Source organism: Larus michahellis, chromosome 5, assembly GCF_964199755.1.
Source record: "Larus michahellis chromosome 5, bLarMic1.1, whole genome shotgun sequence".
NCBI classification, from domain to species: Eukaryota; Metazoa; Chordata; class Aves; order Charadriiformes; family Laridae; genus Larus; species Larus michahellis.
In genome coordinates, this window is record NC_133900.1 from 65,705,830 (window position 1) to 65,731,590 (window position 25,761).

General features: G+C 37.3%; 1 protein-coding gene across 2 annotated transcripts; it reads left to right on the plus strand.

Annotated features, from left to right (window-relative positions):
• Positions 1–2,950: 2,950 nt before the first annotated feature.
• PI4K2B (phosphatidylinositol 4-kinase type 2 beta) lies at positions 2,951–25,697 on the plus strand. 2 transcript variants are annotated; one of them, XM_074587734.1, is made up of 10 exons: positions 2,951–3,368; positions 7,683–7,840; positions 13,116–13,316; positions 13,834–13,965; positions 15,340–15,493; positions 17,092–17,159; positions 17,620–17,719; positions 20,329–20,462; positions 21,557–21,616; positions 24,231–25,697. In XM_074587734.1, exons 1-10 carry the CDS (start codon positions 3,092–3,094, stop codon positions 24,402–24,404), a joined length of 1,458 nt encoding a protein of 485 aa, XP_074443835.1. In that variant the 5' UTR covers positions 2,951–3,091; the 3' UTR covers positions 24,405–25,697. The 2 variants fall into 2 exon arrangements, with proteins under 2 accessions (XP_074443835.1, XP_074443836.1); XM_074587735.1 differs by having other exon boundaries at positions 2,984–3,254.
• The last annotated feature ends 64 nt before the right edge of the window (positions 25,698–25,761 follow it).

Consider the following 25,761-nt stretch of genomic DNA (forward strand, 5'->3'; position numbering starts at 1 on the left):
TCTGCGCACAGCAAACAAAGGCAATCTGCTGTGCCCGGCCTACCCACTAGGGCTGTTGGGGGCCATGTAAAAATGTCATTACAGGCAGGGAAACAAGCTACTAGGAGAAAGGTAATTTGCTTCCTTTTTTTTTTTTATATTATTTGGGAAAAGGCAGTTACAGAATGACAGAATGGTCGGGGCTGGAAGGGACCTCTGGAGATCACCTGGTCCAACCCCCTGCCAGAGCAGGTTCCCCCAGAGCAGGCTGGAGAGCAACACGTCCAGGCGGGTTTTGAATATCTCCAGAGAAGGAGACTTCACTGCCTCTCTGGGCAGCCTGTGCCAGTGCTCTGCCGCCCTCGGAGTAAAGAAGATTTTCCTCATGTTGGGCTGGAATTTCCTGTGTTCCAGTTTGTGCCTGTTGCCCCTTGTCCTGTCTCTGGGCACCACTAAGAAAAGTCTGGCCCATCCTCTTGACACCTGCCCTTTAGATATTGATAAGCATTGATGAGATCCCCTCTCAGTCTTCTCTTCTCCACCCTAAACAGACTCAGGTCTCAGCCTTTCCTCATAAGAGAGGTGCTCCGTTCCCTTGATCATCTTTGTAGCCCTCTGCTGGACTCTCCAGCAGTTCCCTGTCCTTCTTGAACTGGGAGGCCCAGAACTGGACACAGTACCCCAGTCATCCCAGTAGGAAATCTGGGACAGGCATTGCACATTTACCAGGAGCTGCCAGTGAAGCCTCAGCAAGTAGAAGCTTACCTGGAGCACAGGGGCTCCTCTGGGCATTGGAGCCCCTCGCTGCTTCCGCTGTTCTTGGCAGTCCGGCAACCACCAGGGCTGGCAGATTGCCGCTCGCCGTCTGAAAATAACCAGTAGCGAGCGTGCAAAAATGGAAGAGGTATGTTAAGTACACAGTGCGTTTGTTCCAGTGTTTAGTTTCAACCAGCCTGTACCTGGTCAACTGAATTTGTTTATGAAGTCTTATCCGATTCTTCTGTTTTACAGTTTTAAGCTCAGGCGGCTAATTGACATGTGCGAAGTACATAGTGACCGTCCTGCTTCTGTAAGTTTAGTTAGCCCGATTAGGATCTTTCAGGCGTTCTGACGAGTAATCTTACACACCTGTTTGAATTGTTGTCTCAGACTATAATTAACATAGTTTCTTAGTCCTTTTGAACAGAAAAGAGCTTTGCAAGTTGAATTGTCACGCTCCTTACTCCCCGTAGTCATGTGGCATCCGGATTGTTACGATGTGTCGTGTTGGCGTTTCTTCAGAAATTCTGAGCAGCTATTCATCTTGTTCTTTATTTCAAACTATCACAAGAGGGCGCTCACCTAAAGCTAAAAGTGCAGGATTGTGCATGTATTCCCCTCTTTTTTTCTTCCCGTTTTCCCCACCCCGATGTTTCGACATGGTGCTCAGATGTACACTGTAACCAGATGACAAAGTGTGCTCTGTGGATTAGAAGGATAGGGGCAAAAGTGTTAGCGTGAGGAAAATGATACAACTTATTTGCATGATTTAATTGTTAGTAATTTTAATCCAAGTGGCTAATTGAGGGTATTAGCTACTCAGAATTAAAATTAATAGTTTGTTAATAACTATGATGGTGATATGTATTTTGCTTAATTATGAGCTGTCATCGTGCTTGAACTCTGCACTACTGAAGATTGAAGCAATGTAAAGGCTTCGTTAGATCAAGACGTGTGAGCAAGTTACCAAAGTTCTTTGCAGTAGAAGATAAAAACTAAGTTAACTGCATTTAGACATACACTAGCATGTGTAGATGAATCCCTAAATCAGAAGAAATAACTAATGAGTTATTTCTTGTTTAGTTTATTCAAAAGAAAGAACTTACAAACTTTTTAGAAACACATGGATGAACTGTTTGACAGAACATTATTGAAACAGCCACAACGCACTCATAACTAATACAGCTAAGGGGAGATGCAGTCTTCCTTAATGGTCTGCTGGGCAAAATTTAGATTTAAAACCTCCCATTTTGGTCTGATCTTTCTGTCTGCTTCACACAGGAATTAACATTTTGTATAATTTTCCATACAGAAAATTACATCCAGTTGCTGTAGCCTTCATATACTTGTTTACTAGGCATAAAATGGCTATTCATCTGGAATCACAGCTGACTGAATATGTTCACTTTTAATAGAAAAGAACGGAAACAGAAATGCAAGTGTGAACGGATTTTATCGAATGTTACAGACATTAATAGTTACATAAGTAAATGACACTCAGCTTAGTTCCAAAGTCCAGTGGCTGGTGAGTAACCTGAGACAAAACAAACACAAGTCAAGCATTTCGGTGAGGTTTGCTTTTGTTGGTAACCAAGCACGGTAATTTTCTTTCTGTGATCCAGGTAAAGTACAGAATTAATCCATTTTATCATGAATAATTATGAGAATAATGAATAATAAATATGTGCAATTGCTGTTTTAGCTGAGAATTGATTTGCTCCCAGTATGACGCAGAATCCCAGTTCCATACAAGTACTCCATGCGTGTATTTTTCTCCTGTATTTCACCAAAATCTTTGAGTACCTGTACCCCTATTTCACCAAAAACCTTTGAGTTTCCTGAGAAGAGGAAAACCCCTCTTCTCTGGGGAGGCATGGGAGAAGGCATCCAGGCCAAAGTCTGAGCAGCTCTGGGGGTTACATCTGTGTTCCCTGTCTTCCAGTCAATAACGCCAGGATGGGCGGGGGAATAATGGGAATATATTCATGTTGGGTTTCGGCTTCCTTTTGGAAATTACCGTGATAGTGCCTTTTAAAGTATGGGGAGGGAGAGCAGCTGGCTAGCGGAAACTGGTGGCCCGGAGAAGGCCCTGGAGCCCCGCGCTCAAGCCCGACCTCGATCGCTGTTGGGATGTCCCCTCGGTGCCGGGACACAGAGGCGGTGCCGCTTGGGGCCGCGGCCCCTTTAAGGCAGGTGGCGGGGGCGGGGTGCCGGCGCCACGCGCGTGCGCAGGGCCGTGCCGGGAGCCGGGGCTGCCGAGCTGGAGCTGGCGGCCGAGCTCGCCATGGGCTGCGGCGGAGGGGCCTGAGCCCGCCCGGCGGCGCCTCCTCCCACCGCGCTCGGTCCCCCGCCCATGGCGGAGACGGGTGCTGAGGGGCCCGATGAGCGGCTGTTGCTCCTGTCGGAGCCGGCGCCTCAGGGAGGGCCGCCCTGGCGGGGCCCGCCAGGGGCGAAAGCCGCCCCCGGTGGGGCCGTGAGGCTGTGTGGGGAGCTGGGGCTCCAGGAGGAGGACTCGGGTGAGGAGGACTCGGGGCCCGAGGGGGATGGAGAGGACGAGCCTCTCCTGCGGGCGTCCGGCCGCGGCCGCCGAGCGGGCGCCTCCTGGGAGAAGGAGCCCCGCGCCGCCGCAGGTACGGCCCGGGGCCACCGCCTTCCCGCCGGGCGCGGCTGGGCGCGCGGGGGAGCCGGCGGCAGGGGGGGGCTTGCCCGGGTGTCTTTGCGAAGAGGGGTGTCCGCTGCCCTGCCCTGCCAGCGAGGCTGGAAAAGCCCCTGTGGGGCCTGAAGTGCGGCTGATATGCTGTGGCTGAGGTGGCGGGGACTCCCCGAGGTATCCCCGACTCATGGGGAGCTTGTTACGAGTTTTCATCGGAAGGCATAGTGTCGGCGGGGGGCAGAGGTGCGTTGCCCATGCTCGGCTTGTGGGCTCGCTGACTAGTAGCCTTTGAAGGGAAAGTGTTGTGAATGGCTTGAAGTTCAAATGCTTTGTCTCTGTGTGCAGGGCTGCACGAACTCATTTGCATCTTCATGAGTGTCTCCACTGTTACTTCTCCTTGTTCTCAGTCTTATGTTTTGTTGTGCTTTGCTCTGTTTCTTTCTGCCGTTTTTTTTGAAACTTCTGACTTTGCAAGTTTTACAGACTGTTCTGTGGTGGGGCCGGCTGCTGCTTCCTGAACACTTGGCAAACTCTGTAAAGTTTTCTATTTTTCTGGCCTATTCCAGCAATCACTTGCTTGCGACCCCCATCTTTTCATCCTGTAAAAAAATTTTTTGCTCTGTTTCTGTTCTTTGCTCCAATCATGCGTTCGCTTCTTTGTGCCATCACATGTATGAAGAGCTTTAGGTGCGTACTCTTCTGTCATATTTTTCATTTTCATAAAAATTTATCTGCTTTCCATGTTTGGAAATCCAGTCTTGAAGAGAGAAAGAAATGTGATGTGAAAATTCAGAAATGCAAGAACTTAGATATGAGCTTGAAAAGAAGCATAAGCCATTATCTAATTCTAAATATGGGTAATATGATAAACTACATAATATTTATTGCTTACTGTTTTTTTCTTTAGACTTTCAAGCTTTCTGATTCTGTGCAACTTTGTAAGTAGGTGTACATCTAGGAAAGGTTTGCTGATGGAAATCTGTAGACTTCCATAACTTAATAGTGTTTGCTTTTGCAATTGTACCACAGGAGTTCTTGCCAGAGACTGGTAAAAATTATTCCTTTTGCAACAATAGCATATTAAAAAAATCCAAACAAAACCCCCATCAATTTGAGCAAAATAAGTTATGCTAATAACTTTTTTAGTATCCATAGGGAGCTTTTGCTAGTGTACTGTTTAATCATAAGGAAAAAAAACTTAATCTTTTAACCAATGGTCCCAAGAGTAGACCAGACCTGTAATGTGAACATGGTGTTAAAATGTTCTCCTGTTGAGACAGTTCTCCTGTCTCATTCCCACATGTGTTACTGAGACTACATTCTAGCAAAACATAGTAGTTAATGCTTCAGAGTGGAGACTAGAGCCGTGGGTCTTGCACTACTGCGGCAATTAAAATGGTGAATGCAGAGTACCTGGGATCTGCCTCAAGAATATGAAAGAAAATCTCAGAACTGTGATTGATTGCAGCATCTCATCTCTTGCTCGTTTCCTTGTCCTTACCTTTTCTGTATGTCTAACACTTGAAGGTACAGGATTGTTTCATCTGTCAGGTGGAACAGATATGCAACACATGTTATTCATACATGTTATTGCAACATGGAGAGTGTTTTCATAATGGAATTATGGTCACAATGTGAAACTTCACAGAGGAAGATGAAATTGGTTGAAGGGACTACCTTTAATTATGTTAATGTTAAAATGTATAACGTATAAAGCTAGTTTAGTATTGAAAGGGTTCACACGTTACTCTTGCAAAGTGTATTTGTTTAGCTTATGTCATGTTAACTTGATGGAAGAACAGATTGAGGTGTCTACATGCATTTGTATCATCTTTGGCTCGTCCTCATTCAAGTATAGCAGCTTCACAGCCTTAGGCATTGTCCACATTATTTTGAAAAAAATCTATTAAGCTTTGTAGTTAGACTATATTTGCGAGCCCTGATCTCCTGAGTGGGAGTTTAATGAGAATAGTTTTCAGGAGTGGTTGCAAGAAAAAAACCTTGATAAATCATACTTGTCAGTTTAGAGACTGGATTAAGACTAGAATTAAGTTGTGACTGTAACATATTTTCACAGTGGAAAACTTGATTAAAATAACTTTTGAAGAAGAAACCAACTCGGAAGACCCTGCCGCGTTCTGCAAATGTTAGCTTCAATTAAAATGGCTTATTTCATATGGAGAGTGTAGATAAACAGAAAGGAAATTTCTTAAAGCTGCCTGTTTCCTTGTTTTCAGCCTATATGTTTTTGTACAGCCACATTGCTTTGGTAACAGAAGACTTTCTAGTAGCACAGCAGCAATAATGAATAAATCATAAGTTTCAGAATTTTTTTTCTCTTCTCTTCTTCCTTGAGCATATGGCATAATGTGGTTTGTTTGTTTGTTTTTAACTAGATTTTTGATCAAATATATTTTTCCTGCAGTTATCTTTTGTGTTAGAAAATACCTGGTTGAAGAATTTCCTCAAGACAGACTTCTTATGGTTTTAGATTCTGGAATTAATGCACAGAAATGAAAAACTGACCTCTTGGAAAGTTGTCTTCTGCATAGACAACGTCAGTCCCTGTGATAGAAAGTTAATCTGGAGGTCTTCCTCTGGAAGACTAATGTACAGAGAGCAGCTTCATATGGATGTTGCATTTTGTTTGGTAACAGTATAGTGCACAACCCTAATTTTACTTCCACTGACAAAAATATGTAGTAGTCGCAGCTCAGCTGTATGATGTGATGTTTCTTGTGTAGAGATAGTCGAGGCTTGTATATGGAGTAAGATCCACTGATTCAAAGTGATTTTTTGTCCATAAAAATAAGTGTATTGTAGGTTTTGGTGTTTATTTCCCTAGCTCACTTAAGTACTTTGACAGGGAAATCTTAGACCTCTTTCCCTTTCTCTTGGTGGCTGGCTCCGTGAAATGCAATTCATTGATTGTATCTGATAGTCCCAATAATAGTCTTAAAATTAAACTGTAGTTTAGCGCAGAAGTATTGGCCAAGTTTTCTTAACAGGTTCTGATCCAATGGGTTGTAGTTGTTGATCCTTAAGAATGAACTGTTACTAGTTCTAAGGTTTTTCTTCCCGTTGCCAACTTAAACTAAGGTTTTCCTATGTTTTATGCTTTTTAGTTGTTTTTGTTTGGAATCCATGTTATTAATTGTGAGTGGTTCATGCAAGCAAGTGGTAACGTTCTAGAAAACTTCAAAGAATGTACTGTGCTACAAAAAGGTGTCCCAAAACACCAAGAGTATTTTTTTTTTTTATTTGGCTATCCATAAACTATTTAGGAGTATCTTTTCTGAATGGATTCTGTGTCAGTTGTCATTCCAGAAGAATGTATGTGTTTTATTTTATCTTATGTTTCTTCAAGTGCTGAAATGGGAAGTAGGCAACTTTATCTGTAAACGTTTTATTTAGAATAATGTAGCTGTTTCTTAATGCAGAAATGAGCCCTAATGCACAGGCTCATTAAAATACACTCAGTAAGAATGTGGAATAATTCTAGCCTTAAAAGTAAGGTACAAAAATCTACAGTTTCAGGACTTGCAAAGGAATAGTTTGAAAAAGTTTAAAGAGCAGTAAAGTATTAAATCCTGGCAACTTCTCTTCTAGTTATCTTTCTAAATAGAGTCATAGAGTTTGCATGAATGCCTGCATAGAGATGATCTTTTGGTCGGTACGTAAAGAAATTCTGTAAGTAGGTGATAGTGTTTCAATGTTGGAATGGTGATGGCATGCAGTGCTTCACTGGGATATTGGTGCCACTTCTCAGTGCTGCATGGAACGGACTGTTCTGTGAATAGCATTGCTGTATCTTAGCAGATAATGAACATGTTAGCCAAGCTGTTAAATGAATGGTATGATACCATTCCAATAGTTAGTGGGTCACGGACAGTTTACTTTTAGGTGGCTTTTTCTACAAAAGGACACAAAAATCCTAATAAAAATGGTATGTAATATCTTTAGCACCACTTCTACAGTTCTGATTTTGAAGGTATTTTTTTTCTTATAGGCTTCCTTATGTAAATGAAAAATATCCTTGAAAAGTATAAACGCTTTGCGATGGTAGTCTCAAATTAGTTGTTGCAGATTCGGCTGATTTACTTTAAACAAAAGGTTGATTAGACATGGGTAAATCAGTGGGAAAACTTGTACTGATTTAATGGACTGTATTTTTCAGCCTGCTATTGAATGGCCATTAGTAAAGAAGGCTGTTAGCTTTTCAATGTGTTTATGTTGTTATTAATTCCTAATACAAATTACACTTATAATTGCTTGTTTTCTTATTTTTCAGGGCATACAGGACATACTGCTGATATGAATATATTTTTAGATGATCCAGAATTTGCAGAAATTATTCTGAGAGCAGAACAAGCTATAGATTGTGGAGTTTTTCCAGAAAGAATCTCTCAAGGATCCAGTGGGAGTTACTTTGCCAAGGATCCAAAAGGGGTGAGCACTTAACTGCAAAGTCAGAGATGCTATCAGCAGCGAGTTTAAAATGGAAATTTTAAACTTATATTTAAATGGAAACTTATTTAAATAAGTTGTTTAATAATTTATGGTATGCCAAAATCTATGTTGGAAAAATCAATGCAAGTAATATTTAGATTTCTAATTATGTTTTGCAGCATAAGCTAAGCCAAAATAACTATTATTTCTCTGTTGCAGTTTTACCATGTTTTCAGTGATCTACACCAAAGAAATAAAGATAAAATAAAAGACCCTCTTTAACATCTGAAAACAATTCAGGGATTCCTTTGTGCAGAACCTAACATTTTGTTCTTTGTACGTTTTAATTGATTTTTGACACAACTGAGCTTCTGATTTGTGCACTGTTTGTGTTTCTGTAGCCAAGCCCCCTGTATTTTTATCTTTTCTTTTGAGATAGCCTTATATTTAGGTCATGTCTCCTTCCTCTTGTACAATTGGTAGATGGGCAAGAAGAGTGATGTGAACACATCTACCTTTTAACTTGCACTTGGCTGCTGAATCTTAGAAGATTTGGTTTCCCCTCCCTTAGTGGTAAATGGTACCTTCAATAGTGATCATCGAAGAGATGTCCTGAGGTTACTTTGAGACAGAGAACTAACAGTTACCTGAAAATCTTGCTTGAAAAGTAACATTTGGTTAGCATTATTAAGAGAAAGTGACGCTTCAGACATACTTTCACATTGTTTTCTTTAAATCAGAAATACTTTTTCTGCCTCCCAACCTGTTCCAAACCCCCACACCTTTGTTAACCTGTCATATCTGGTTTTATTTTAAGCTCAATGAACAGTCTTCTGGTCTTAGGCAGATGTAGGTGTTCATTAATCCTGAGGATCCCTGTTGTGTTAGACATGGAAGTTGTAACATTTTAAGTGCCTAGGTTTCAGACCATATTCAAGATTGTTGTTCTTCCTTGCATCCCCAAAATGGTAACTTCCCATTCATTTAGGAAGGTGGTTTGATTTTTTTTTTCATTTTTGTTTAGCTTTTATTCATATTATTGGTCATTACAGAATATATTCCTGTTTTGCCACTTAATTTTCATAGGTGTTTGGTTCAATGCCACTTTTCTGGTGATAGTTTTACACTTTTATTGGTGTGTGATTTTTTTAGAATAGTTACCTGATTTAATACAAATAAATACATGAATTTATTTCTAAGATGGAAAGTGGCAGAAATACCCATTCAAAATCTTTTAAGAACTACACATTGCAGTTTATATTCCTGTGTTCCAGGAACACTTGTTAGTAATGACCCCTTCATTCTGGTGGTAGAGAGCCAAAGTAGGTTGGGAAGGAATGTCTCTCACTCTTTGAAACTGGAAGGAAAAAAAACAACTTCTTTCCTCTAACCACTTTGTGGGATTCTTGCTGTTGTGTACAATGCTTTTTATGTGAAAATCTGTTCAAAGTTTCAGCAAGCTTTTTAAACTTCAGGTCACTTCCCTGCTTCAGTAGTTTGGTCCTTTATAGGTTTTCAGGTTGTATGCTTATATATACATATTCAAACTTTATACTGTTTTAAAAAAGGTATTTTAAATTACGATTACATCTTCTTTAATACGGAATAGGAAAAAGTCTGAGTAAGTAACTGAATACTGGTTTAAATCAATGCTTTTTCAAAAAGTCAATGCATGACGTGTCTACACTGTTATGCTAAAAATGCTTTAAAACTGGTTGTGTTTTGTTGGTTTTTTTTTGAGTATTTCTTAGTGCTGTGCAATTGAGATCTTTTATTCTTAGAAAGCTAATTAGTAGAGAAATTACTATGAAAAAAAATCATACTTGTTCTGAATTGCCATATGTGCAAATCTGTTTTGTTTGAAGCCTCTCCAGACTGATTTTGCATTTTTTTGGTGACTAGCAAATGCCTGAGAGACTCACTGTGCCCTACGGCTAATGAGAGAGTACTTACACGTCATTTTTATAACCGTAGTGTTTTGGATGGAACACCTTATTTCCTGGTTTCTTATGTGGTGATTTTTCTTGTTGGTTTTACTTTTGTTTTGCAGTGAAGTCTTGTTTTTGTTCCTAGTTAAGTTTCTAGTAGTGATTTGCCCTCGCCCTTCATGCAGGTCATTGATTTGAATAAGCATTTAGGAGAAATGAAGCCTAAACAACACCCAATTTTTTTTTTAATTTTTTTTATGTGGGCCAGAAAAATCTTATTGCAAAATATGAAACTATTTGCCAACATGGGACTGTGAGAAGAATGATACCGAGTTCCTAGCCGACCTTCAATTTTGCTTTTATTCTTTGCACTAAATTTAGACCTTATCGAAATTTGTTATCCATATTAAAGGTCTGATAAACTTTCATTTTGTCAATAGTGCAACTCCCATTTGTGGAATAGATTTCATATCTTGTTTGACAGAGTATTGCATCATTCGGCCTCAGACCAGTTTTGTGACTTGCTTTCTCCTATTCTTCTTGAGTAATCTCTTCTTCCTTACGCTGGGAAAGAGCTTATTAAAGACACGCTAAGCCTTCTTACTTGTCCGCTTCTGAAGTGTTTACCCACACTAATACCAAGTTACAGGTAAAATAACCTGTTTCCATTAGGTCATCTTACTTGCTGATTTGGCTCTATCAGAAAGATAAAACTCAAATTGCCGAATCAAAATTATTAACTTTTTACATTTATTGGCATAGTTCTATACTGGTATGAAGTAGTTCAGTACTTAAGCAGCACTATTGCTGAAGTGTTGAATGTTTCTGCATTTGTTGTTCGTTGTGTAACCAACAAAGTAAAAGACCTTGTGTGTGTTACAAACTATTCTGCAACATGTTTTTGACAGTTTAGCTATTGGCTATTTGGTAAGGCCAATGGAGTCAGTCTAGAAATTAATTTTGACTTGGAAAATTAAGACTGGCCTTGGTAGGTTGTTTACATATTTAGCTTTCTGTTTCTACGCTGGTCCTCAACAGAAGTGGCTCTGCAAAATTTAGCAAGGTTCTGACTTCAGTGAAACGTTGAAAGCCACATCTAGATTTGATAGCATAGCGCAGTATAGTCTGGGCAAGTAATGGGATAAGCTAAGCCCCTTTTTAAAATGGGCAGTTTGTGGGAAGTCTTATCCAAAGAGTGATTCAGAAAAGAGATAATTAATGACTTGGCATATACTGCCAAATATGCCACTACGTTTCTGGGAAATGAAAAGCTGCTAGTTTTGTTTTGAGCAGGTAGATACCCGTGATTCAATAAAAAAAAAATTAAAGAACTTTTAAACAATTATAAACCTAACATTAGAATTTTGACTAAACTCATATACCAAGTAAATTCATTTTCCAAAGTGTTGTGATTTAAAAAATAAAAAAATAGTAAACTGTTCAGAGAACATCCCAGCCTTTCAAGTAGCATAGAATATTTATTGTAAGTGTAACCTTTTATGTAGGTCTAAATTGAATTGTGCCTGTGCAGTTGCATAGAATTTGTTCATGATTTTAAATGTAACCTTACAGGTAACAGCATATTGAAAACAAGAGAATTTTTGTCAATTTGTTTCCTGCCCCCCTTGACAGGAAACTTATAGGATGAATGCAAATAGTGATATTTTGTAACTTATTTCTCCTGGTAGTTGATGGGAATGTATCAAAATAAATGGACAGTACAGGTGATGCCACTAATGCCTGGTGTCTTGCATAATCTGTTTACAAACTGAATGAAACAAGTTCTCTGTAGTTAGTTTGTCTTGGACAAAGCACGATTGTCTTGGGCAATCTTTGGACTAGTTAGATTGTCTTGGACAAAGTGAAAATTCTCTAGAAGCTAGAACAACTAGCCAGGTCCTCTTTCTAGTCTAGTTGAATCAGCAGTTACTGAAGCAAAATGCTGGTTTCTGACTGCCAGCAAATTTGTTCATGACATAATAGTGTAAATCAGCTATGAGTGTTGGTGCAACAACAGGCAGTGTTTAGCTTATTGAAACACTTTTTTTGATAAGGGTTCGGCAAAGTACTAATATGTGAAAATGCTTCTTAAACAGTTGTTCTTAAGTATGGTCCTGTGAGAAGGAATGAAGATAGGGCGTTTCTACAGCATTTCTCTTGAGCTGCAGAAGTCTCATTACATGAATGTTATGTACTAGGCTAAAGTTTATCACAGACAATTGGAAGGTTATATATTTTTAGTGTGGTAATAATCTTGTGGTTTGAGGTTAACGAATGTAGAATCACGTGTAGGAGGCGCCTTGGGAAATCATGTATTTAATGCCTGTGTTGTGGAGCAGGATCATCTTAAAGTGATTCCTGATGAATGTCTAACCTAACCTGTTGTTAGTGACATCCTGTTTTGCAGACTCCACAACGTGGCAGTCTGTTCCAGTCTTGAGACACTCTTAAGGTTCAAAAGGGTTTTTTCTTTGCAACTTATCCGCTGGGATTTAAGCCTATCATTTCTTGGCTTGTTAACAGTAGATGTGTTGTTGCTTTTTTCTCTATAGCAACCTATTACACAGTTCATTGTGCCCCATTTTCTCTTAGGCTAAACAATCCCTGTTTGTACAGTCTTTCACATTTTTTATGCTTAATCTCATTGGTTTTTCAACTTTCTTGAGTTTGTTAACAGATTCCTTCAAGCATAGTGTCCAAAATTGGATAGAGTACTCTGAGTAATTTTAAGCTTTACTACATGTCTCCAATGTAAGTGGTGGCTGATAGTGTGAACTGTCAGCTTTGAGTCGAGGAATCTACAGCGTGGTAAACACCACCACTCTTTGGAATTGCGAAGTGCAGCACGTTTTGATCCATTCTAACCTAATGCAATAAATAAAATAGATATAAAAGAGAAATGGTAACATTTGATTATTAGCATTCTGTATGTTTGTCGCTTTTCCTGGAAACATTATGTCTCTATGTGAATCATCTCGTCAATGAGTAATTGGTGGTCTGAAAATTATTTTTAAAACTATTTTTAAAACCTCCTTTTTTAAAAACTTAGAATATAAAAACGTAGTATATTCTAAAATGCAGTCCTAGTTTTGAAAAACTAGTGAATGTTAGCTGGTTTTGACTCTGTTATAAAGAGCTTATTTTGAATTTGTACTACTTCTAGACAAGCATTTGATGATAAATTTATTTGGAATACTATTTTGATAGTTTTATTACTTTATGATCTAAAAGGAGGAACTGTAAAATGCAATTTATTAAATTATTTTGAAAATTAGTTATTTGAAAGTATTGGTTAATCTTTTGCAATTTAAAGCATTCATACTTTGATTTTATATTATTTATCCTAGAAAATTATTGGAGTGTTCAAACCAAAATCTGAAGAGCCTTATGGACATCTAAATCCAAAATGGACCAAATATTTTCACAAAGTTTGTTGTCCTTGCTGCTTTGGCAGAGGCTGCCTCGTTCCAAATCAGGGATACCTCTCTGAAGCTGGTGCCTATCTTGTGGATGACAAGCTGGGGCTGGGAGTTGTACCTAAAACCAAGGTAAAAGTTAAAATACATAAACTATTGAATGCAAAAAAATATGTAGTGACAGATTTATCAGTCTTTAGACTGTAGTTGTGGAGACGTGCTTGCATATCGTGCATTATCCCCAAGTCATTTATAAACTATTGCAAGGCCAAAGGTGCAGGGGTTTGATGTAGAAATAGTGACTGTGATTTTTGTTTTAAAGGATAAGTTTGCGATCTGAATTGAATCTCTCTTTTTTGGAACCACTTCTGTTTCTAGCATTTTCTGACTTTTTCTGTCTCATGTTTTGGTGAGATGCATCGGAAATGCAAAAAGCAGCATATAAAGATTCTCACTTAAGTCTTTTACCACGTTTTTGTTTGAGATATGAAGAATAGTAAATATTCAACTTTTCACATAAAATTTGTCTGTTGGAAATGCCTGATGCTTCCTTTTTCCTTTTTTGACAACCGAGCATAAAACTTACTGTAAATTTATAATTGACATAATAAGAAATTCTGAGTTGTGTTTTTAACTTTCATATTTTAAGGTTGTCTGGCTTGTCAGTGAGACCTTTAATTACAGTGCAATAGATCGTGCAAAGTCAAGAGGAAAAAAATATGCTTTAGAGAAAGTGCCAAAAGTTGCTAAAAAATTTAATCGAATTGGACTACCTCCTAAGGTAAGATGGAAAATTAAGTTATTTGTACGTTTCCTGATTCTTATACAAAATTTTGAATTTAAAAAAAAAAAAGAAAAGAATATTTGTTGGTAACTTCAACAGTAGAAGTTGCTTGTTGAAAACTGTCTCTGAATGACAGGTTTGATAACTATGACTCTTTCTATGCAAAAATCTATCCACTCTTACATCATTCCTTCATTTGAACTACTTTAATAATCTTGCCACTCCTTGTATCAGTCTGCAGTCTTGCTTTCTGCTGGAGGAGTAACACATTAAAATGTTGTATGTCTCTCACTGTTTTTTCTTTTTCTTGACTGTTTAGTACGCTTCATTTCAGTATCGTGTTTTTATATTGTCTAATTTTTTTCTCCCCTGAAATTTATCTAGTTATTTAATTTTTCCTAAATCTTTTTTTTTCTTCTTTTGTTTGTTTTATTCTTTTAGGTATCCTATTGTTTTCGTCCTACCTTCCTTTCATCTTGTGTGCAGTATTCCACTGACTAAAACCTTACATCTTTCTTGCCTAATGAGCCTTATTGTATCCCCAAAATATCACCACAGTGTTCTACTCCTAAACTTTTAAAATACAGGTTATGTACAGCTTGGGTAATCCACTTGTGTCAGTTCCCAGCAATTTTGATCCATGTGACATATGTTATGCAAGCTTGTATCAGCATGGTTATTCCACATGCTGTCTGTTTATCCGTGTCTCTGCACATGTGCATCTATCTGCGTTTTACTTCTCGACTATAAGTTCTCTCTTCAGTTTTAATCTTGAGCACCTTTCTGGTTGCCCACACACATGAAGTCTATGCCATCTGTAGTATTCTTCCTTGGACTTTTTTGGGAAATGTATTTCAGCCATTTTCATGCAAAAATTGTCAGTCTTGAAAAAATGGTTAATGCTGCAGTTCTCATCAATGAAACTTAGAAGCTTTTCAGAGAGGAAGATTTTTCTCCTGTAGTTTTTGGTGAGTTTCCTATGAACTATTGAACCAAGTGTTTTCAAGGAAAAAAGACAATAGATACCACTTCTTCCTCTTTGTTTCAAATATTGTTTGTAATACTGAATGTTCATTTTATGTTGAGCTGTCTGGCTACATGTTATTCCTGGTAAGCTCAGTCGGTGCTTATGCAAATGTTTTTTTTAAAAAAAAAAAAGCCACCAAAAACCTCAGGAAAAAACCCTCATGATTTGAGTCTTACTTTTTTTTTTTAAGAATTTAGGGATGAAAGAGAAACTACTTTTTTGTAATGTCATACTTCCGGTGTTCTGAACTTTGAAAGTGTATAATCAGTTTTTCTGTTAATATCAAGATTAGTTGTGTGGCCTACCCGAGTGCATTTTCCAAATGCAGTTTCTTAATGTTACAGGTTGGCTCCTTCCAGCTGTTTGTTGAAGGTTATAAGGAAGCTGACTACTGGCTCAGGAAGTTTGAAACTGATCCTTTACCTGAGAACACAAGGAAAGAATTTCAGTCACAGTTTGAAAGATTGGTTATCTTGGATTATGTCATCAGAAATACAGGTATTTGTTAGTGTCTCAGTATCTGTCTGATTTTGTGAAGCAGAAGTGGTAAGCAGTGCTGGCTGAAAGCTGTTGAGTAATGCTTTTAATGTGTTTCAGACGCTCTTCTCACAATTGAAGGCCGGAACGTTGCATTTTACACTTTAAAAGAAAATTACTTTGTATTCAAACATTAAATGTTGCAATATGACAAAATCCAAACAGACCTTTTTGGCTGTTACAGGATATTTTTAAGCAATGTAAGAATTCAAGAACAAATACTTTCATTATGTTTTAATTCTGTTAGTAGGCTATTAACTGTCTGTTTCCCCTGATTAGGATGAGGGATGGTGGGGTTTCAGGACCTATAAGAGTAAGCCATGGCTATCGTTCCTTTTATGCTAAGCTGGAGCCGGTAACAGCACAGTTTCACGTCAGTGCGAAATAGTTCATATTCATTGTGACTAGGCACTGAAGTACAACTGTGATGTTTATCTCTGTTCTCCTGCATTCTTATTGCTTTCACTGAGAAGCTGGGATTCTTCTGTTGACTATGTAGGTGATTTATTTCCTCAAGAATTCAAAGGCAGTTTTATATTTGAAATACTTTCTTTGCTGCTTTGTCAGAGGTGGGCACCTTTACTCTTCAGATATACCAGCTCTAGTTCATTTTCCTTTTCTTAAATTCACTTATTAGAAAGGAATCCATTTGAAAATGAGTCACTCTAACATGTGACTTTTTATAAGTAAACTAAAAGAAGAAAATTTCATAAGAAAGTAATACTTTCTAGATGCTGCTATGGTCTGTCAGCTTTACCAGATAGATCCCCGTGTTTCCAGACAATTACTGTGCCTGTGACTTTCTTGAAATTGTAAGGAAAATACTCAAAATGCAAAACTTCATTATGTGGATGATTTTACCTTCACCTAGTATATGTAATCATGATAGAACATGAAAATCTTCTGATGGATGTTTAACTAAACTTAAGGCAGCAGCCTAAGATGACAGAAGGACCTACAAATCCATGCCGTCATCCCTATCAAAGACCTTGTCAGAGCCTTCAATGTCTCAATTTTATTTGAACAGTGCAGACATTTTTAGCTTCTGAAAGGCTCTTCAGCTGCCCCCGCCCCTCATCTTTGAACAGTATGTTCTCTCCATGTAATCAAACATCAAACTATCTATAATTTTTGAGGACCTCTCCCTTTTCCTGTCAGCATTAAAACAAGCTTAAAAATTAAGTCATTGTTGCAGCTGCTGCTAACAGTCTTTTCCCCAGGAAATACACAATACAGCCAATCTTTCTGTATAAAATGGACGAAAATAGTTTCTCTTAGTTTTCTTTATATTTTGCTGTATGTTCAGCCAGTTGGGGAAACTAAAGCTGTAATACATACCAAAGAATACTTGGTAAATTTTTGTTCTTTCCAGTAAATCAGTTGTCTCAAACATTTCAGTAAAGCTAAAACCCAGGTATTGTGAAAGAAGAAACTTTTTGAACGGTTTTGCCTGACTACTTTGGTAAATTCTCAATTTACAATATCAGTCATTGTATATCACTCTAGATGATGATTTCTTTATAAATGACATGTCGTGACATGCATTTTCCTGTTTAAAGACAGAGGTAACGATAACTGGTTAGTCAGGTACGAAAAACAAGATGATGGACTTGATCTGTCAGATAAGGTAAGAAAACTGTACTGTGAAACTTATGTTCTTTAAATTGTTTAGTTTTATAACTTGGTCTTGCAGGGGATTAAATGTGTGGCTTTAATCCTGGTGCATGGTCTCAAGAAATGTGATAACTGTAAATTATTCTAGGTGAAAAGATTGAAAAGATATTTGGATTAGACTAGTCTGGATAGAACAGTGCTAGAAGCTGTTTTTTTCTTTACTAGCTTGGGCTATAATAAAACAGCAGAGCACATGAGTAGCTAGCTGATCTTGTATTTGCGGGAAGAGCTCCTTCTTAATGGTGGTAGAGTCAGAATTATATGTGCTGGAGTTTATTTGGATACTCCTTTATATTGTTGAAGTTGACTTTAAGCAGTGAAGCTAAAAAGTATATTATTTAGTATTTTTAATGTTTTTCACAATTTTTGTAAGCACTTAGGTATCGCTTATTTTTGAAATATTCCTTCCATAGGATAGCCAATGGACTGTAACTAAAGAATCTACTATTAAAATTGCTGCAATTGACAATGGTTTAGCATTTCCTTTTAAGCATCCTGATGAGTGGAGGGCATGTAAGTATTGCATTCTTCAATCATCTTCCTTTTGGGAGAGTAACTTCCAAATTAGTATTTTTTTTTTTTTTTATTTGGGTTGTTGTACTAAGAAACTAAGAAGTCATCACTGTAGTTATATATTGAATTTTTAAATAACATGCTCATCTTCATGAAGTTAGCAACAAATGCCATTTTTGCAATGGCATACATGATTTTAGTCCTTGTTCATAGTTTTTTCCTTATACTGTTAAACAATATTAATACATGAAAATTCATAAACGTACTACTGTATGTAAGCTGACTGATGGTGGGACTGGTAGAAAATTATTTGAGTGCAAGGATATGCAAGTTGTCTCTCTACACTTTGTATTGAAATAGGAATTTGGCCATTAATGTTTTAGGTGAACAAGGAGTCATGTTACATGTTATTTTTATTTGTTCTTAGCTTTAGCTTATTTTGTAGAAGTTAATTTTTGAGCAGACTGAAAATTGATATTACTGTTAAAGCTAGATTGCTTCTGACCATGTTTCTTACCACTTATAGTTTAGCGGGAAGTGCCCAATAGGGTTTACAATTATCTCTGTTGCCTATTAACCAATCAGGTAATTATGGCAGCTAAGTGTGGGCTAGTTTTGCTGTCAAAAGGCTAGTTAATTACCGCACCCAGAGCTCTGTATTGTCTCTGTATATCTTGATACTCAATAGTTACTGTCCTACATATCTCTTTGCTACAGTCACTTCTGCAGCTATTCTAGAGACATGGCAATTATTGCTTATTTTATACCATCTTTTACTTCAGCATCAAAAGTAATAATCTTAGGTGGTCCTTTAGAGTTCTTTTGCAGTTGGACAAGCCTGTGACAATTCTGCAAAGGTAAACTTGTAGCATAATGCTGTTTAAAATCACAGGCTCTTGAGGGCTAGAGCATATTTTCTTGGTGATCAGAGCTGGTTGGTTGTCAAGGATAACCTCCTCAAAGCCAGAGAACAGCCTATCCAAAAGGCAGGAAGTTGGTCCAGCATAGATGAACAGGGAACTCCTGACTGAACTGGGATACAAAAACTAAGGACCTTTTAAAAAAAAATAAAAAAAAACATCTAGAGACTCCACTGGAAAAACAGGGACTTTGTCCAAAAGTGCAAGAATAGAGTCTGGAGAGTCAAAGCTCAGCTGGAGTAAAGCTAGCAGAGGACATGAAGGGCAACAAGAAAGGCTTAAGTAAATCAGAAGTGAGAGTGAAACTGAAGAAAAGTGCAGCAAGGACCTAAAGACAAAAGTCATGAGAAAGAGCAAGTTACTCAATGCTGACTTTGCCTCAGTTTTCACTTGTAAGATTTGCTCTTAGGTCTCGGAGTTCATAAGCAGAGCTTCTGTGAATGAGTCATTGCCCAAAGCAGAAGAAAGGGAGCACTTAAGCAAAATGGACATACAGAAGTTCAGAGTAGGGTTAGGTTCATATTTTGGAGTAGATGGGATGCATTGGAAACACAGTGGGAACTGGCTGATGTTGTAAGGCTCTTTTCTCATTATTGAAAGACTGTAGTGATGTGGGAGGTTGTTGATGACTGGAAAAAGTTAAGTATCACATCCATCTTTAAGAAGGGCAAGATGCAGGCTACAGAGAATGACAGGGTAGCCAGCCTAACCTCAGTCTTCATGAAGGCTGTGGAATGAATCCTCTTGGAAGCCATGTTCAAGCATGTGAAGAGCAAGAAGGTGATGGGGAAGCCAGCATGGATTTACTAAGGACAAACTGTGCTTGACTGACTAGATAACTTTTAACAATAAGATGACTGGTTCAGTGGATGAGGGGGGAGCAGTGAATGCTGATATAATTTTTTTCCTCCTTGACTTTTGTGAGGTCTTCTGCGTGGTGTCTTGTAGTATTTTTGTAGTCAAGTGTGAGATACGAACTGGACAAACAGACTGTGAGGTGGGTGGATGGAAAACTGGCTGGACTGTCAGACTCAAAGGACTGTGAGCAGTGTTAGAAAGTTCAGTGGGTGGCCTGCTGCTAGTGATGTTCCTCAGTTCCAGCAACTGATACCGTATGGTGTCATGTTTAACATCTGGTAATATTAATTACTCTTAAAATATCTCCTGAAAAAGCTATTTAATAGTGATTATGTGAAAAGTTAAGAATGTCTTTTGCAGCATGCTTAGAAGAAGGCATTTTAATAAACTAAACATTTTATTAAAAAATAGCAGCTACTTTTTTGTTAATTCTTCAGTATGAGTAAAAAATCTTTCTGACGTCTGATTGCAGCCATTATTTTACTCCAAAGGAAACTGCATTACTAAACTAGGAGAAAGCCTTTACTGTTGCTTACAGTATTGAATTTATATATTTCAATTATTTATATTTTAATTTACCTTTTTTACATATTTCTTCAACTAAATATTTATTACTTAAAATATATTTTTGTTCTTTGGGAAAAAGGCTCCGTAGCTGTAATACTGCTTCTGTTACTGTAGCCAAAGAGGTATATGGGGTAACAACATTGTGAAAAACAGTGTGTTACTGAGACTTCCAGTAGGCAGCAGAGTACTGTGTCAGTAGTAAGCACTTGAGTATTTCATTTTTGCTTGTTGTTAATCAGTAAATGTACTGTTTTTCTGCATTAGATCCCTTTCACTGGGCTTGGCTGTCTCAAGCAAAAGTCCCTTTCTCTCAGGAGACCAGAGACTTAGTTCTTCCTCGCATTTCTGATATGAACTTCGTACAGGATCTTTGTGAAGATCTTTATGAACTATTTAAGGTGAATCGAGTGCCGCTTTGAATAGAGCGTTATTGAAATAGCTAATACCTCAAATAGAACAATTAGATGGTTTTTCTGTTTATGAATTTAACTTCTGTATGTCATGATACTGTACTATTTTAGCTTTAACACTGGTGTGGTAGAAATGGTTTATATAATTAAAAGGAAACTGTGTCATTAATGTGGCTAACTGATAATAATCAGATCATCTGAAAACATAATTACCTTCTCTATATCTGCTTCACATAATCAATTAAAGCTAGTTAACTTTTATAGCACAGATCTGTGTAGAAACTCCATTTAACATACCTGTGTGGTGTGTATACATTTAAGATAAACTGTATCAACCTGAAGAAATCACATATTTAATGTAACTTAAAGTAACTGCACACCTTTCACATACTTAATTTTAAATATGTATATTGTGTGAAGCTGATGCTGGAATCTTGATCAGGTAAGTCTAAACTTATTTTAAAGATACCATAACTGTGCTACAATATTGACATGTGAAGGAGTGTCTTTCTCTGAAACACTCCATGAACAATTGTGTCAGCTGTTCGAGTGAAATAACCCAAATGATCAGGATGGAAAAAAAAAAATGGAAATTTTAAACTTTCAGTGAAAATGCAGCTGTGATGTCAAAACTAGATCCTGAAACACATTTGTAATATTTGCGTCTTTGACTCAGTTGTATTCAGAGTGACTTTGGGTTGTCTCTTGAACCCAGTGGAAGTGGAAGTATTTAATAAATCTGAAGGAAGAGGTATTCTTTTGTGAGAGTCAAGGTGAGAGACAGAGTGGTGTAACATTATTTGATGGTATTAAGATTACCTACCAATGCCCTAAAGTGGTATCCACTGATGTATTTTACTTTTATGATGTGGAATGTCCTTCATTTTCACATATGTAAACTTGCTGCAAAAAATAGACCTTTTTGTAGGTCATACTATGACTATTTGAAGCTTCCAAAAATTATTATAATGTTGGTAAATATGACTATGCATATTATGAAATTGACGAATTTGTGTGCTAAATACATGGCTAAAAAGAAATGTGTCATTTCCTATAACAACTGTTTGTTTTCCTTATTAAAGACCGACAAAGGATTTGACAAGGCTACTTTTGAAAACCAGATGTCTGTTATGAGGGGGCAGGTAAGACCACTTCTTTATGGTTTTTTTTATGTATTTTTAGAGTTATGTAAAGTGACTCCTATTGAACTGAAAGACACTTGAAGGTATTTTCATCTGAGAAGACTAAATTTGTTTCTAGAGTTTGTTCTTATTTGCATATAGATGAGACAGCAGAAGGTGTGTACTGATTATTATTTTTTATTTTTATAGAAGACTTTCTTAAATAATGTAATTGTGTTTTATTGCTTTTGTGGGGGATAAGGGAGGACTTAATACCTATATATTCTTAGAGGGTATTTTAAAAATGAAACACTGGAGAAGAGCCATAAACTTGGATGGAAAATTTGGTGGGTAATTTTGTTATGTTATTAAAATAAATGTGACTTTATTTTGGAGTGTTAACTTGATAATTGAAATACCTCTCACAAGAAAGCAATATTAGGTAATAAAATTTCTTAGTCCTAGCAAATGTCAGAACCATACTTGGAACCAATCCAGTCATTTTTAGATTAGAAATTTGATGATAATTAATTGTTGGGTGGTTTTGTTTTTTTTTTTTTTTTTTAATACTGAAAGAAGAGAGGAGAAGGATTTCTCCATCTTCCTGTTTTAAAATTTAAGACTGGTGTGACATACTGGAAAACAAGCTTTAGCTAAGAACAAATTATTTATTTCTTTGTAGGCATAAAACAGTGATTTATGAAAACATAAGGGAATTGGACTAGAAAAATTAATAGTCCCATTTGCTCTGAATTTATTGAAACTGACTTCTGCGTCCATAAATTCAGCATGGATAGTTTAAAGCCAGACACTCACAGTTCCTAGAGTGGCTTAATCTGACCTTTCTGTGTAGAGTTTCCCATATCAAGAAGTACCTTGCACAAGACTGCAGCTCTGCTTAGTCAAACATAATCCCAGGTAACATTACTTATGTGTGGTGACTACAAGTGAGCAAACCTTACTTATTTCAGAAATAACTCCTCTAATTCAATTTAATAACTTTTATGAGAAGTTTGTGCAGTCACTGGAAGGTCACTTCTGAAGTATTCATCCATTTTGAACTGTGCGAAGTAGCTTTTTTGTGATGAGACAATTGGCTACCGGGCATCTGTTCTTTAACAAAAAGATTAAGGAAAAAAACTTGATCTATATAATTGAGAGAAAGAGAGAGATCTAGCTAAGATTGTCTAAATTAATTTCCCACCATAAAGGCTAAATCTGGACCCTTTCTTTGTACCCTTTCCCTGAGGCGGATTTCAGCAGAGATTTGGGGTTTTTGTTGTGAGTTTTGTTTTGTTTATTTTTGTTGTTACTTCTTTTTAGATCTCTCTAGCTAGATAAGAATGTGTTTCACTGTGGGAGATGTCAGGTTTTCAGGCATAGATTTAGCGAAGCAATGCAGATAATGAGTTATTCTTGGTTGTGATTAGAAATACATCAGCAAATGATGCCTCTTAGCACTGATTTTAGACTTGCTTTTGGTGTAAAACCAAAGTATGTTACAAGGGCATTATAGAAGAGTTGGGTATCTAGATCACGTGATAACGGATTCCTTCACTTAAGATGAATTTGCAGGATAGACAAAACATCTGTAAATATATCCTTAAAAATGAAAACTTTAATCATTGTAAAATGAAGAATCTAGTTGATAAAGATAAGGAGGCTGAAAAGAAATATATCTTGCATGTAAGGGACGAGATCTCTAAGGTACCAAAAGTAGAAGCATATTGTTGTGAAGCAGGGCGGGGGGGAAGTTGGAATATTTGAACCCAAGATAAGCAGTTTTCTCAAGAATATAGAGACTAAGCAACCAGGTAAGGCAGGTGTACAAAGGATTGCCTTAGAAAGTATAAATGCCAGGTAGATTGGCTGGAAGAGACAAATTTTAATAAACCATGCAAATGACTTTATCTGTCAGGGTTCTTCAGCCATGAAAGTGCAGAATGAGCAAAGGATGACTAAGTTGCACAAGGAAGAAAAGGGTGTTGTGGAAGGAAAAAAAAAAAAAAAAAAAAAAGGATTGTTATTCAGGATAATGCAAATTTGTCACCAGAACTAAACTGAATACTTGCCCCAGTTCTCAGCAGGATAACCTTGAACATGGAGTAGACTATCAGGGCAGTTCGTGAGCACTGAAGTTTTGGAAGGAAGGTAACAGAGTCCTGGGAGCCGAGGTCTGAATTTGGATCTTAGCACTGGGTTTGGTGTGGGTTAATAATATGACTTCATGTCTTCTGATGTGAAAATAACTTGTAGCTGAACTCCTGGTAGATCCAACGTTAAATATATGTTGATTACTTTCTTGTAGGTTTTTTGTCATTAAAGGTGCAATGCTCTTAAGAGATGTGCTAAAGTTAAAATGCTCTTAAATTTTTGTCTCTAACATTTTCCAAAAATTCCAAGAGGATTACGTGAACTGTTCAAGAAAAGAATAGATAGTCAGATAGCAGTAAGATGTCATAATGTTACCACATAAATAACTAAAATATTTCTACTTGAATAGAGTAATCAATTAAAAACAATTGGACGGCTCAGTCCTCCACAGAATTGATTTAAGAGTGGCATCTAAATTTATAAGCCTGTTAGCTACAGTTTTATTTGTGTGCCTTCACCTTACCTGCTTTTACTCTTTCAGATACTAAACCTTACTCAGGCATTAAAGGATGAAAAAAGTCCCATTCAGCTTGTTCAGATGCCACGCGTGATTGTGGAGCGAAGCAGCACTGGAAGTCAGGGCCGGATTGTTCACCTGAGTAATGCGTTCACACAGACCTTTCATAGCAGGAAGCCTTTCTTTTCCTCCTGGTAGCAACAAAAAAATGCGTTGGAAGAGTAAGTTTGTCTTAACTTTAGAAAGCTACTTCTGTGTAAAGGTTCTGCAATAACGTACTTCTGCTGTATACCAAGAGCTCTGACTGCTGACACCTCAGAACTTAAATTCTAAAGACTTAGGAAATGTATTTTGAATGTAATAAAAGTTTACAATTTTTGTCTCAAAATTGTGAATTCTTATGTCAGGGAGTGAGAAGAACTTGTCCATATTGTATTTTTATAGGCTAAATTAATGTATTCTGAATAAAGGAAGATACACAGTTTGCATATGCTGAGAAACTACTTTTGAATACAACAGGATTTTTTTTGTTTAGTATGAATGTGAGAACCTATACACTATCAGTTTCTTTTTATATGGACTTAAAAAAAAAAAGCATAGAATGTTATCTTTGATTGTGAAAATGCTTTTCCTTGGAATTTCTTCCTGATATTTTAAGCTGTTTGTAGATTTTCATAGGCTACTTGAAAAGTCATGCACTAAAAAAAAAAACAAATAAATAATAAAAAAAATCAATCTGTCCTTGACAGACAAGTGAAAGAAAGGGAGAAGGGGGGAAAAAAAAAATGCTTCAAGTTGGTTTTTTGCACATGGGGACCAAAAATAGTTAAATAGTTGAATTACAGCAAAATTCAACCCGAGTAAGTACACACAGTTCCTACTGTGACAAAATCAACTGAGTGTATGTTCCAGGGGTTGAAATTTCACTTGTAGCTTTTAGAACTTGTGTCTTTGAGCACACGTGTGGGGAATTGTGATATTTCTTGTATGGAGCCATCACAAGGAAGGAGTTGCACTGTGTTGTTACCGGCTTGTTTTGCCATACGTGTGTAAATGTGTCCATCGGTTGTCACCAGGGTGGTTCTGCACGATTAGCGACAGAAGCACTGATGTGTTCATCACAAAGCCGGTCTGCCTTCTGAATTTCTGTCTAAACACACTGTTATTTTTTGACTGGAGGAAAAAAAAAAACCCAACTGTAATACATAGAGCACAGAGACTTCATATTGTGCCCTCAGCTGGTTGCCATTTGCGTTTGTGTTTAAGTTTCGTGGTTTAAGACCTGCTGGTCATGTTTCTAGATCTGTGGCTTATGTAACATGGTAAATATTTTTTTTATTTCAGTAATTTTCTGGACAGTTAAGACTGGGAATGGGAGAAAAATTGCTGCTTTTATGAAACTTTCAGTATTTCAGATGTTGCTGTATTTTGTAATTCTAAGCAATACTGTTGAACTCAAAAAAAAAAATAAAATGCTTGTATTTTATATAATTTTGAGTGGATGTAAACATTAATGTAGCATGTCGGCGATTCACATGATTAACTGAAACATTTA

Coding starts and splice junctions, on each gene's coding strand:
- PI4K2B (XM_074587734.1), top strand. CDS start 3,092: ATGGCGGAGACGGGTGCTGAGGGGCCCGATGAGCGGCTGTTGCTCCTG. Junction 17,160..17,619: donor GACTTGATCTGTCAGATAAG/GTAAGAAAACTG, acceptor TTCCTTCCATAG/GATAGCCAATGGACTGTAAC. Junction 20,463..21,556: donor ATCTTTATGAACTATTTAAG/GTGAATCGAGTG, acceptor TCCTTATTAAAG/ACCGACAAAGGATTTGACAA.